The sequence below is a fragment of the Lasioglossum baleicum genome, chromosome 14 (assembly GCF_051020765.1).
Source record: "Lasioglossum baleicum chromosome 14, iyLasBale1, whole genome shotgun sequence".
Classification (NCBI taxonomy): Eukaryota; Metazoa; Arthropoda; class Insecta; order Hymenoptera; family Halictidae; genus Lasioglossum; species Lasioglossum baleicum.
In genome coordinates, this window is record NC_134942.1 from 10977268 (window position 1) to 10991102 (window position 13835).

The 13835-nt window shown below is 40.7% G+C and overlaps 2 protein-coding genes across 3 annotated transcripts in view; one reads left to right on the top strand and one right to left on the bottom strand.

Annotated features, from left to right (window-relative positions):
- Positions 1-3747, top strand: part of Creba (Cyclic-AMP response element binding protein A) — a 29931-nt gene extending 26184 nt beyond the window's left edge. For both annotated transcript variants that reach the window (XM_076437823.1, XM_076437822.1), the window contains exons 5-7: positions 1071-1346; positions 1441-1584; positions 1724-3747. In XM_076437823.1, the coding sequence (XP_076293938.1) occupies positions 1071-1346; positions 1441-1584; positions 1724-1909 (606 nt within the window). In that variant the 3' untranslated portion in view covers positions 1910-3747. The remainder of the gene's footprint in view (positions 1-1070; positions 1347-1440; positions 1585-1723) is intronic.
- A 115-nt stretch (positions 3748-3862) lies between these two features.
- On the bottom strand, positions 3863-13016 carry LOC143215576 (protein amnionless). The gene is made up of 6 exons (XM_076437820.1): positions 12269-13016; positions 11007-11311; positions 10807-10930; positions 9817-10051; positions 9394-9547; positions 3863-6982 (listed from the first exon to the last, which is right to left on the bottom strand). The coding sequence occupies exons 1-6, from the start codon at positions 12530-12532 to the stop codon at positions 6634-6636; spliced, it is 1431 nt and encodes a 476-aa protein (XP_076293935.1). The 5' UTR covers positions 12533-13016; the 3' UTR covers positions 3863-6633.
- Positions 13017-13835: the final 819 nt, after the last annotated feature.

Genomic DNA, 13835 nt, shown 5'->3' on the forward strand with positions numbered 1-13835 from the left:
CGAAAATGAAACATTTCTTCCGACCTGGAATATATATTTCCATTCTCTATGATTTCTTAAATTTGGTGGATACGAAATTGATATAACACCTCATACAATACTTAAGGATGTTCTGGAGGTATATAAAAACGCAACAAAATTTTTGAAAATTTCACAAGGTATAATTCTTACTAAATTAATGCAATTACCAAAGTTTAGGCTCGATTCACTGCACCGTTTAAGAATTATAGCAACTTAAAGTTTGTACATTTTAACACGTCTTCTTATGGAGAATTCATAAAATTCCACTTCAAACCCTATTTAAACCTTGAAAAAACGCAACTAGAAACTCCAGTTTTTTTTTGTGTATGTAGTAAAAATTATGTAATTAATTATGTTCAAAATTTATTAGAATTCACTAAACAGTTACAGAGTAAAAAAGTTATAAACTGCTACAAAACGTCGAATATATCGTGTCGTCTCTCACTAGCATGGAAACGCGACAAGCGTACACCACTGAGTATAGCTACAGAGGATACAGTATTCGCAAAAGTTTAATGCAAAATATACTCATGAATGGCTTTCATTGCCATGTACTGATGGATTTCGAATTTCTTGTACTTTTGTCTCCCATTGTACCTCCAGAACATCCTTAACCGGTTAGTGATCGATTAGATGAAAACATATTTAGTAAGTGGTAAGGGTTAAGAAGTGCTCAGGCAACACTGAAATCTCAGCATCCCGAGATTCTACGAAAGACTATTCTTAGCGCTCTAGTAGCTAGCTGAAATATACAAGTTACAACCACGTGAAACTCTTTACAGTCAACAAGCAGCGCTGTAAAAAAGCTGGAATAGGGACTGTTTAGATTCGCTGTTTAAACACGACCAAACTTTTGATCTATCTTCGGTACGCTCGCACGAACTTCGAACAGTACAAACAAATTTTCGTGGAATATCTGGATCACGGATGTTTATGAGAATCACTGAAATAGATAGAGCTTTTACGTTGGACCATGAAGAATGAACGTCTTCGAATTTTCCCGGACAAAAACCATAAAACTGAATCTCGTCTATCGTTGATTTTGCCAGAGCATGGAGGTGGAGGACTACAGCACCGAGGCATGCGACGTTAAAGAGGTGAATTCTCGCTCGTCGAGGCAGGGTTTGCCGCCCACGCCGCCCAGCAGTGCAAGCTCCGACAGCGAGGGCACTGCTTCCGCTTCCTGCTCGCCGGAACGCCGAGATTCCCAGAGCTCCACGCACGCACAGAATCTCAGGGGCTTGCTGACGCCCAGGCTGTACGTGACGAATGCTACGCACCCCACCAGACAGCCGATCCATACACCCCTAATTTCCTCTCAGCCGGTGAGCAAAACAACACAACTATGCGTATACATAATCGTACGAAAGCCAATCTTTCCCTTCTTTCTTCTAACGTAACGCGGGATCGATTTTACAGAAAGGCTCGACGGGAGTTCTCACGCTGACCGAGGAAGAGAAGAGGACCCTAATCGCCGAGGGATACCCTGTGCCCACTAAATTGCCCCTGACCAAGCAGGAGGAGAAGTCGCTGAAGAAGGTGCGGAGGAAAATCAAGAATAAGGTATGTCCACCAACGATTTTTATTTTATCCGCTATCTAATCACCAGCTTAAGAGGGTAGACTCGTTTTTCCAGTATTGCTAGGGTGCAGATGCACCTTCTTTTACCCCCTTAACGACGTCCTTTTGTTTTCGATTTCAGATATCCGCACAAGAGTCTCGTCGGAAGAAAAAAGAATACATGGACGGTCTAGAGCGACGAGTAACGATGCTGACGAACGAGAACTCTTCGTACAGGGATCGTTTGAACGCGTTGGAGGACACGAATCGCGAGCTGCTGAAGGAGCTGCAACGCCTGCAGTCTTTGCTGCAGATGCAGAACTCCTAAACGCTGTTCCCGCGTGCAGTAAAGAAATGATCGTGTAAAACGATGACTTCGGGGCTCGTCAGGAGTCCCGTAACTTGAAGACTGGCGACCAAGTAGTCCCCCCAGCAGTGTTCCTGATCGACCGTCGAGTTCGGTGATCGTCGAACCTTGTCGGTGCAATTTTCATTAGACGGTCCCTCGAGGAACAAGGAAAATTTAGGTTCTAAGTCAATGAGAGGTTGGGAGCCTGTTTCCAGGGAGCTCGTGCAATCCCTTTTACATTCCTGTGAGAAGTCTTCCTTGCGAGGAGATATACGAGAGGCGGGTCGAGCATTTCGGATCGATGTTCAACGACCAGTTTTTAATTAACCTAAGATTAGAGTCTTCCCGGTTCTGTCGCGGGGAATTGAAGAGTCCATTGACCGGGAGTGCCTTCTTTAGATGGTTTCTTTGGCGGCGGTTTCTTTGTACTGCGGGAACGCATGAACAGAGACCGCACCCATGAAACGCCAATTCTTCTGGCGAAAGTGATTTCGCACGCGACGCTCGACAGGCGGGATAGATAAATGATAAAAAAAAGGAAATAATCAAAAAACCAAGGGACACGTTCGACCGCTTCAAATCAAATAACGAGGACGAGATAGATAAAGCGCGGAGAGAGTTTATGCTATTATATTAATCGTCCAAGTATTTATGACCGTTGAATTTCGTCCAGAAGTCCGTGTGGTTTCTTCTGACGGTTCGCGCAACATCCGGAAGCATGTTCGAGTTCCGGAGAAGCTATTGTTTAGGTATAACTCGCACCAACCACCGCAAATTTGTACATTGTATTTTTGGAAGACGACCGTTCTTTGTTTTCCGCGTCTCCGAACTATTTCCATTAAGATTCTAACGATAGCGTGCAATCTACTATCACTGGACTACGGATGCTTATGCGATTCTCAATTCAACCAGTACCTTTTCTGGATCGAAAATAAATAAAGAAATCATCGATTGAACTTTTAACCAATTTTTCGAGGCCATTACGCGTAAAGATCCGTAGTCCGTCACCTTTCTTTCTTTTCTTATTTTAGTAGGATTACTTCTTTTTTAATTGCGATTGTCTAAAAATGTGGCGTAATTCACTGTGAAGAATTAGGTTCACACCGTGTCAGTACAGTGTCCTCTTGTTCGTTCGCCATCTTGTCAGACGTAATTTCTAGAGTCAAATTTCTCGCGAACGAAGCGCATTGCGACAAAATTATTGTTCCACGAAGTCGACTCGGTTTTCGCCGAAGAATCAGTATCTCGAATTACGCTTCGTTTCGTACTGCGATCGAACTTTCGGCGTTCGACTGATCGATACCAGAACACCTGAAAGTCGTGGATCGCGATCCATTCGAGTTAGAGTTTAAGAGGCATCGACGATACATTTGAGGAAGAGGCTGTCTCGAATAGACGCTTGTTTGGCGCTAAGCGAATCGTCGGAAACAAATCATGATGAGAATTATTTTGTGGAACGTAGGATTTCTTTTCCGGAAACGACAGGGACCAGTTAGCGGAATCGCGTTTTCCGCGCCTCCCATTCCGTCGTTAACCCTGATGTAGCCAAACAGAATGTATGATCATTTGTATTTAACTTATTTGCACAAATTCTCATTTTAAAGAATGGACGTTCGGAGAAATTTGGTAATATTTTCAGAGTAACATTAACAAGTTGTTGAAAAAAATGCAGTAAAGTTGGCTACACAAGGGTTAATCCTCGAAACGTGCGGCGATCGCAGTGGCGGGTTTAACGGTAAGCGGATCAAGGATATATTTCATTTCATTTCTTTTTTGTTAATAAGTTTATGAGTTTTCTTGCAACTCCTATGTCTAACTTGAGTTTGAAGGGCCCCAACATTTTTACCGCTTGGGGCTTCCGCTTGACTTGAGCCGCCACTGGGCGATCGTTGATTCGATGATGTCGGATAGCATGATGATGTCCCAGGTACGGATATCACGAGCGAAGCTCTTCGTACGACCCGTGTCACGTGTTCGGTCGCTGTCGGGGCGTGATTCCCGGCGGAAAATTTTCCTTCTGGCTTCTCGCTGATCCCTCGATCGCCGTTGCCGCTGCAATTGGATTGGGATGGTTTCGATTGGACGGTTCAATCGAGTTATCGGACGCTGCTGATCACAGGGTCGCGAAACTTGAGGACCAATTGTGGTCACGGCTGATCTAATTACAAAGTCATTATTCGAAAATTGATGCAATCGCTCCGGGACGATAGAGCAACGCAAATACAACATGATGATGCCCGTCTTGAATCCGTGCGACCATTCGTTTCGGAGATAGGTGATTTGCAGAGAGAAAATAAAAATGTTCTAGCTGAATCGCAACAATTTGGCGTGGATTAGAAATGTATCATCTCAAATGTGCCTCAAGATATATTTAAACAATTTAACAAGAGAATATTTGAATATCTTGCACCGCGTTTAATACGAATTGTGTTCATTCATTGGGAGGCGTTCCATTCACAGGTTACTTTATTCAGTTTTGACGAGATGTAAATTGCACTGACCATGCCTCACTGTGTCGTTTAAAGTACACGCGCGCACGGAGTGTACTCGCGAGCAAGTTAGGGCAACATGAGCGGGACGGAAAATACTGAATCAGTATTTGGTTGTATTGTCGCGTACACGAGGACTGACGACACTTCCTCGAATTCTGTGCTCCAAGTACCATTAAAGCGGAGGTGACGGAGTAGGTATTGTTACGCAGACGAGCTTAAAGGGGATGGAGTCGGTTGGCATAATCGGTGGTTGACCCTATCGATTGCTGTTACCAGCACAGTTTAATTAGGCGAATATTGAAGGTGTTTGTAATTTTTATCCTATGAAAATTTTAAATCGATAGGAAAATTCGCCCGAAGAAGCTTCGCTCGTCCGTGAACGCCTAACATAATCGGAGGATCGTATTTCTGTACAAAAATGCTAATCTACGCAATTTCACCGAGAACAGTGTAAACGTACGAAAAAGAGAGAACGAGAGAAAAAGAGAAAGAGAGAGAGAGTTTAATATATTCTATTAATAAAGCTTTATATAAATGGTTATATATATATAAAGAGAGAAAGAGAGATAAATATATATACATATACATACATATGTATACATAAGATGTTTCTATATAAACAGATAATATATGTATACACCGAGGAAGAACAGTTACACGATAGGAACGTTCGCGTGCGTGTGTGTGACTTCGTTTTAATCGCGGAGAAAGTAAAGACAGGACAAAAATGATCATTCGAAAAACCCATTCTTTCTTATGTTCGTCCCAGCAGCAGTCTTTTTTCTGTGTATTCAGTATACGTGTTTGTAGTTGTGCGACGGTTTATCCTATTATCTCCTACGAGTAAGTGTCTACGCGATGGCAGGGGCCACGTGGCCGGCCTCGCACGTGGTTCGAACGTTGTATGTCGAGGAATAAACACATGTGACTTGAATTATCCTCCCACGTTTTACTCCACGATACTCCTGAGACGTTTCTGTTTCATCAAATTACTTGTTCCCTTAAAATCTACTTCAATTTTAAGGGTGTTCTGGAGGTACAATGGGAGACAAAAGTACAAGAAATTCGAAATCCATCAATATATTGGCAATGAAAGCCATTCACGAGTATATTTTGCATACTTTTGTATACTTTTCTTTACACTGTTGTCGCGTTTCCATGCTAGTGAGATGACAACACGATAAATTTGACGTTTTGTAACGGTTTATAATCTTTTTCTCTGTGACTGTTTAGTGAATCCTAATAAATTTTGAACACAATTATGTAATTACATAATTTTTACTATATGTAAAAAAAACTGGAGTTTCCAGTTGCGTTTTTTCAAGGTTTAAATAGGGTTTGAAGTGGAATTTTATGAATTCTCCATAAGAAGACGTGTTAAAATGTGCAAACTTTAAGTTGCTATAATTTTTAAACGGTGCAGTGAAACGAACCCAAACTTTGGTAATTGCATTAATTTAGTAAGAATTATATCTTGTAAAATTTTGTTGCTTTTTTATATACCTCCAGAACATCCTTAAGTTCTTTCGTGACCTGGGATAATAATATTTTGAAGTATAATAAGATTTGTGGAAGTTTCGAGACTTCTCCCGATTTAATTGGCTTCGTCGCAAGGCCAATTTTCTGTTGGAAGGAGTAACCATTAATTATTTGATAGCTGGAAGTTATTTTCGAGCGTCGATAGACTCAACGCGGAAAATTGCCCATTGTTTTAGCCAATACTTGTCAAGCTATCTGTGTTCGTATCGAATTTCCTGGCCGTCCGGGTCGATCTGATAGCCCACGGAGATGGAGTCGATGCGAACGGAGAGAAGATTCACGGTTTAATTACGCGAAGAACCTATTAAAGAGCCAGCGAGCATCCTGAACGACGTCCTTCTGGCTCCTTGTCATTTCCCAAGCCCCGTTTGATACTTTAGGACCTATCAATTTCAGTTCTCACAATGCCATCGTCTTAAGTGTACTGTGTTTCACGAGTAACGTGCTTTCCAAGAGGATCCGATGAATACCTTGTTCCATTCGACATTTATATTCTCCCGCTACAATCACCGTCGAAACGATTATGCAAGTTTCATTGATCTATTAGGAACATATTTATTAAGATGTTTCTCTGAAAACACCGTTTACAACACAGGATGAACAACATGTTGTAATGTTGAGTATTTCATTTTCTCTGTGAAAAAAATGTTTAATATTGAATTGTTGAATTTGTCACTGATCGATGTCGAGATCCACTTCCTCGATGCCGTCCTCCACTTTATCCTTCAGGGTAGACATGCTGAGAGGTGAGTTCATGTCCAGCACTTCCGCTTCCTCTTTCCGTTTTCTCTTCGACCTGTACAAGGGATTTTCGAATCGTCCGCCGGACGTTTCCTTGGCTCCCTCCGCTTCATTTCCGGTTGTTTGCGCGCTGCCACCGGCCACATCTGCGATACGCACGTTGCCTTCAGAAATATTCTCGAAACGAGCGAAACTGAACGGTTTGCTACCCTCGGCGGACTTGTCCGCTCGTATTCCGTCACGGATCGAGGTGAAGATCTCGCCGCAGCTTCCGATTATGCTGGAAAAATGTAATTTATATAATATAATCAACTAGCTACTCGCGGCGATTGTTAAAGCAGACAACAAACGCGCACGGATCAGCTCTAAACCGGCCGATTACACTGTCCAACAAATTTCAACTTTTTTTATGTTTCCAATATACTGTTGGGTGGATTTTATAGGGTTTCTTTTGCGCTGATTCCGATTCTACCCTCAATTTTTCTCCTAGACGCACAGTTTTTGAGAAACGTGATTTTGAAAACAAAACGTATTTTTCAACTTTAAACAAATATTGTGATGTTATTATAACATTTATTAGTTATTATAACATATATATTATGATTGTTTAAACATGTTTAAACAAGCATTAAAGACGGAGAGACGCCACTTTTGCACCAATTTTTGAGGATATTTTTCAAATTATCTCAAAAAATAAGGGTCCAGCGGAAAATCGAACTATACCACGCGATAGAGCAGACTTTCATCTCGAGAAGTTTCAAGTTTGGAACGTCGACGTTTTTTAACCGACTTCGAAAAAGGAGGAGGTTACTCAATTCGATCTGTATGTGCCTTTTTTTGCCCAACTCATGTCGGGCGAAGATATTTTGCTTTCTGGTTCGAAAAAAACGTCGAACGTGCAAACTTGAAGTGGTGAATTCTCAAGATAGAAGTCTACTCTATCGCGTGGTGTAGTTTGATTTTCCATTGGACCCTTATTTTTGAGATAAATTGAAAAATATCCTAAAAAATTGGTGTCTCTCCGTCTTTATATATATATATATATATATTAGTATTGCGTATCACTGGATTCGGGAAAGTCTGCAGAATCCTTTTCTGTAAAAAACAATTCCATATCTTTTATAATAACATCACAATAGTTGTGTAAAGAAAAAACTGTGCGTGTGGGAGAAAAATTAAGGGCAGATTCGGAATCAGCGCGAAAAATTCTATGAGATCCAGCCAACAGTATCTTGGAAACAATTTTGGTATTGGACAGTGTTATTTACAACCACCGCGGTCCGACAACTTCAACCCCGACGAGTGGACAACACGTGCAACGGTCCCACCGAATTAGATCGAGGGAATCATGTACATACATACATACACACATACTTTTCTATTTTATATGCATATACATATAGAATATTTTATTCAACAGCGAACACGATTAATCATTCGGGAATTTTGTGGTTCTTGCGGACTTACCCGCGGAAAATCGCGAATTTCGCGACCGAGATAATAAACTGCGCGAGTTGATTGGGCAGGTCAGATCAATTAAACGCTGCCGGCAGCGAACGAAAGGGTTGCTGGGTAACGCAATGCCGAAGAAACTGCCGCGTGTAAACTGGCGAATAGTAAATGGGGCCGCGTTCACTGGATACCAGGTCATCGCATTGCCACCGGTGTTTCGTAAATTGAATCATTTTCTTGTCTCGAAACTCGCTAATTAGTACCACCATATTTTCATCTTGTTTATTCGATCTTCTAAAATGTTCATGTTTTCGGTATATCTTTCACACTGATTTCAAAGTGAAATTGACCACTACGACACTGTATTTTTATCGCTGTCCCATTCGATTCGAACCTGTTGCTTCAAACTTTATTTTTTTCTCGCGTTCGATGAGAGTGTTTTTTTATTCCGCTTTTCATTCTTCTCGTGTAACGTGTATATCGGTATCAAACTTTGCGCTTTCAACCCTTTATCCCGGCAGACACACACACACAAACATTCCGTGTCAGAGGCAAATGGCCGGAAAAGGAAGTTTCTGCAGTTTGACGTTACACAGTTCGCCCCTTGGCCAATATCGGTGCATTTCAGTGCAGCTGCAATGCCGTTTACCGTGCGTAATCACCGACCAGCTTTCCGGAATCCGAAACAACCGTACTGCTCGCGAAAGCCAGTACCACGTGTGTCGTGTCGTTTCATTATCCGAATTCGGGAAAGCTTCAGCTCGAAGAAATTTAATAATTGCATCGAACTATACGGAACAGAAAATCTGTGAATTATTCAGAATGTTGAAGTTAGAAATGGAATTAATGGCGATTAACGAGAAAAATCGGAGTTCTCGCACAAGTTCGAACACTGGTTATCCTAATATCCAATTTCCATATTGTTGTCGATGGTCATTCTACGAGGACGGAAATAGATAGAGAGCGAAAAGTTAGGTCGCTGTGGGAAAAAAGCAATCACACGGAACATGAAACATGGAACGTAGTTTGCAAGCAGTTTTCTCCCTTTCCGTTTGGGTACCCTTATGTCCAACAGGCCGGAAACCTGTGAAATTAACTTCTCACCCGAGGATTCTCAGCGTTACATTTCCTCCAGGCTTGCTAATCTTCCGATCATGTCTCGTATTTATGGTTCGGAACATGTAAAAATGTTGTACGATGCAGATAACAAACAATTAATCGATCAACACTTGTACTCACTATCTGTAAGAATATCCGACGTAAACGGAGGCAACGAAGAACAGTATCAGCACGATCAATGGCGTCAAGAAAATCGGTATAAGCGTAGCAGCCACTCTATAATCTCGCAAAGGAACGCCCGACACTTCAGTAGCCAGCACCTTAATGTTCATACCTGCGTCAGAAACAAACTTATTTTCTATAAGGGTTGCTCATAATCTGTTTCAATGGATTGTGGCATGAATGAGCATTGAGGATAACTTGGAAAGAGTTACGTAAATGGATGATTATTATGTAAAAGTATCATGTAGATCGCATAACGTCCGCAAATAATTTCATTGCGAAGTAAAATTCCTTCTCCATAAACAATCTCTTTAAAACTCTTCCAGTTGACTTTCTTTCGAGAAATAAAGAGATTGTTGATGGAGAAGGAATTTCTTTTACTTAGCAGAGTCTTCTCCATGTTGTTCACCGCAACCAAAGTATCGATTCGGAAATAGTCGCCCTTTTCCTTTATCAGAACGTCGATGGCACCGTCCGAACCACGTCTGATATGCCATGCAACCTTTTCAGAGTATTCTTCGAGAGCCTCGCTCGCAGCTGCTCGCACCAATGGCAAAGAAGTCTCACCAGACAAAGACAAACGTCCGCCACAGTATCGGCAACAGTGTCCTTCTATCTGAAACATTTGTAAAAACGAATCCCAATTTTATGGATTTATTAAAGTCGCGTCAACGACTAGGTTATTAGCGACGGGTCCCATGGAAATCACCGACACTTTCCACGACACGGTTTTCACCGGCAACATTTCACCGACTCCAGATTTGACCGACAATAGCTTTTGACCGACAACGAAATTGATCCACAACAAGTTAAGACGACCACAGTATGTATTATCATTCAATATTATCATACAATATTGTCATACTGTGTCTCAAGTCGTTGTGGATCAAATTCGTTGTCGGCAAAGCTATTGTCGGACAAATCTGGAGTGAAAACCGTGTCGGGGAAATTTGTGTCGGTGATTTCCATGGGACCCATTAGCGACCACGGAGGGCTGATGCACTTTATAGCAGTGGATTACATACGTTCATTAAACAAGTAAATATAATTGGAATTATATCATATTTGGTATCACTTTAATAATGAAAATAAATAATGAAAAATAAAGAAGTTTTGTTTTGGAGTAGTTATGTTTACACTTCTAGGCGACCGAGGCCTCTCTCGGGCCCCCTGTCCCTTTTTACGTTCGGCAAAAGTCAAAGAATAGTATCCCTGGCGGATAATTGTCCCTGGGCAGACCCGTGTTGGGGACAATTATCGATCAAATATTTATCGATTGACATGTATGAGAGTAGGGTTAGATTTTGTTTGTATAAATCAGTAGCTTGTTTATTCGGATTATTGTTTATCAATTTAAAATGATACACTTACTTTTAATGAAAATTCGCATTGAGTGAACCCACACTTAGGCCTCTCGATCGCGCAAACCTCTTCCAAATAGTATCCCTTCGGATCATCCTGGCACGGACACTTCTCGCATCTATAATCCGCGTATCTGAATACAAGAAAATAATTTTTCTTTCTATTCAATTCAGTAATCGAACATTTCTAATTATAAGAACAGTAATTACGCCACAGTGAATATTCCTTTAGCGAACTCCCTCCTGTTCTCCATCTCCATCCACTTCCATGCTCCCAGCGAATAATTCTCGCCTGCCAATTTGATTGATCTCACCTGGATCTTCTTCATTGGCAATACAATGCTGAAAGTCCGCTGACGACTTGGCAGAATTATGTCGTCTTGACGGCAAGGGACTTGTTCGAGATGAGGAGCAGCTTCCGAACTGCCCTTCCAGTTTGTAGGGTCTGCCCAGAAGAGGTTGCCCTCTTTCGACCATTCACTCACCTTTTTCGGAGGTGTTCCTGCATCCATTAACTGCGACCATAAAAGGTTCATTACTATGAATTTATGCGCAAATATGTACACGTGTTATTATGGAAACGTAATATCGTGCGAAACATAATTTCACGCGAATTTTGAACATAGTGGGCAGACGGAAATGACGTGTCCATACTGGCGTCATGGCGCATTGACGTCAGTAGTTTTGGATGGTAGCTACTCCAGAGAGAAAACCACGGATCAATAACGTTCTTTTATAATATTACCTTCTAACAAATCACAAATTTAATCTCCACGACGACCGAAGACTTCGAACAGTTCGATTTTCGTACATTTATCAAGTTGAGCATATAATATTTCTTATCGTCGAGAAATTCATTGGAAAGATGTCTAGGGAAGAAACTTTTAATTTCTCTCTGTATCGTATCACGTTCCCCCCCATGGCTAAATAATGAAAGTCCTTCCAATACCGGAGTACTAGATTCACGACTGCGTTTCTGATTGCATCTCGCACATCCCTAGTAATGACGTACACCTGCAGAATGTTAATTCAATCTTCGGAGTAATCTGTTGCCAGTTGCAAAAGCATCGCGACACAACGTCCATCTTTTCTCGTTTTGTCGCGGACGAAAATGAAAAACTAATCCTCGTGGAAGGTAATCCTGGACGATTTACAACGAAGACTGACATTTTACATTTTTAGCTTAACATGAAAAAATGCTGCGGACCGAATGAAAATGTCAATCTCATTCCAAAAATGGAAAAACAATTTTCAAGCGCGCTTTGCCATTGATTAAATATCGGAATGCTTTTGCACGAGATTTGTCCACGTTATTTTGCACACGATTGTTATTTGACAAATTAGATAAAATGCCCCGGAAAAGAATTACATATTGTGCGTTACAAAAATATATTGTGCGAGTATTAAATTAACAGTGTTTTACTGCGATTTTAATATTTTCGATTAAAATAAAAATATATGTATGTACATACATGAAGTTTGCCGTCCCTAGGCAGAACCAAAGATCCAGATCTAGCCAAATCGATCCCAGCAAGATCTACGTCACCAGATTTTGACATTCCTACAGCGTGTCTCGTCTCCAACGGGAAGATCACGTGACTGCCAACCTCCGGTATCTTATTTTCCATCCAATTCTTCGCAGTTTGCCATTCCAAGTCCGGCAACCATATTTTTTCCACGCCAAAACTTACTGTTATCAGATATACGAGCACTATCAATATCTCTTGGGTTCTCATTTTTAATAAAAATTTCTTGAAGCGAGCCAATTCAAATTTCTTCACAGGAAAATCTTCATCTTAAAAGTTGAACTTTTTACTGATCAGTCCACTCGAGTTGTAACTAATTGTGCACTGAAAATTTTAGAAATTTCTTCTTTAACTTTAGCCGCACAAGTTTTTCTCAAGAATCTTCTTCCGAGTTTTCTCTGAAAAGAGAAATTTTCTCATGGAGTTTTATACATTTTCCTTTAATAAATCCCGTTGCCTTTGAACTTCTCGTTCGATAAAAGTTACAACTCGCTATTGTTGTATAACCGATAGCGGAAATTCCACAGAATTTATTAATTTAGGAAATGTTAACACAAAATTCCAGGCTACCGACGAAAAATTGGTTGTCTTATTGAAACCATTTATCTCTGAATTAAAATCTAGGAAATCCAAAACGTGCAATTTGAAATTTCACAATTCCGAGTTTCACGCAAGCGAGCAGTTCGAGAATAGATCGGAGACTAAGCAGTAATCGAAATCGAAAGGGGGCGTATCCGATCGAGAATGTTCTGCTGCCATTTATCGTCTCGCTTTCAGTGATTCACTTGTCGGTACATGAAAAAGAACATTTCAAAATCTTCGCAGGGGTTCAAATGAATTCTCCCCTATCTGCATATTTTTTTGAAGAACATTTATTTGATAAAGTGTCAAACATAAGTTCAACATGGTTCTATAAAGAGGCTTATAAGACAGAAACGCAGAGATAATTCTGCACTCGCTCACAGTTAGACGTAACGCTTAACGAATCTTAAACAATCAACGGATAGTAGGCGAAATGTTTCTTGGATCTTCGAACGACGATTCGATCATTCTCATCGGGGATCGAGTAGGATGATTCTCGATTGTACATTGACATTGCAGGTTAATCCTTAGCGTTAGCTGCGTCGTGAATAAATAGATGTTGCGATTTTTGCAGAACTGGACACGTCCAGAGTGATTCGTTCGTTCAAAGAGATTTTTTAAGTCATAAGTCATCCGGCCACTTATTGAAATTTGGTTGCAGACGATTTTTCACCAATTATTTACTAATTTCTTCTAATGTAAATCAAATCTGACCAAAATGTTCCATATATATTTCCTAAATCTTAATTATTCTTCTTATATTTTCTAATTTTTAAAAATCACGTGGGTTAATTGTTTTCCAATTTCGCTTCCCGAACTGTCCATAATCATCCCACAATTTCTCGATCTCTTTTTTCCAACATTAATGGATCATAAAATAATCAAACTAAAACAATCAAATCGAGCTGGAAGCTTGTATTCTTTAATTACC

What these genes read in the sequence shown, in the direction of transcription:
- LOC143215576 (XM_076437820.1), bottom strand. Translation starts at nt 12,532, where the DNA reads ATGAGAACCCAAGAGATATTGATAGTGCTCGTATATCTGATAACAGTA. An exon ending in AAAGGAATATTCACTGTGGC is followed by an intron (nt 10,931 to 11,006) that starts GTAATTACTGTT and finishes TCTTGTATTCAG; the next exon opens with ATACGCGGATTATAGATGCG. An exon ending in AATGCGAATTTTCATTAAAA is followed by an intron (nt 10,052 to 10,806) that starts GTAAGTGTATCA and finishes CAAATGTTTCAG; the next exon opens with ATAGAAGGACACTGTTGCCG.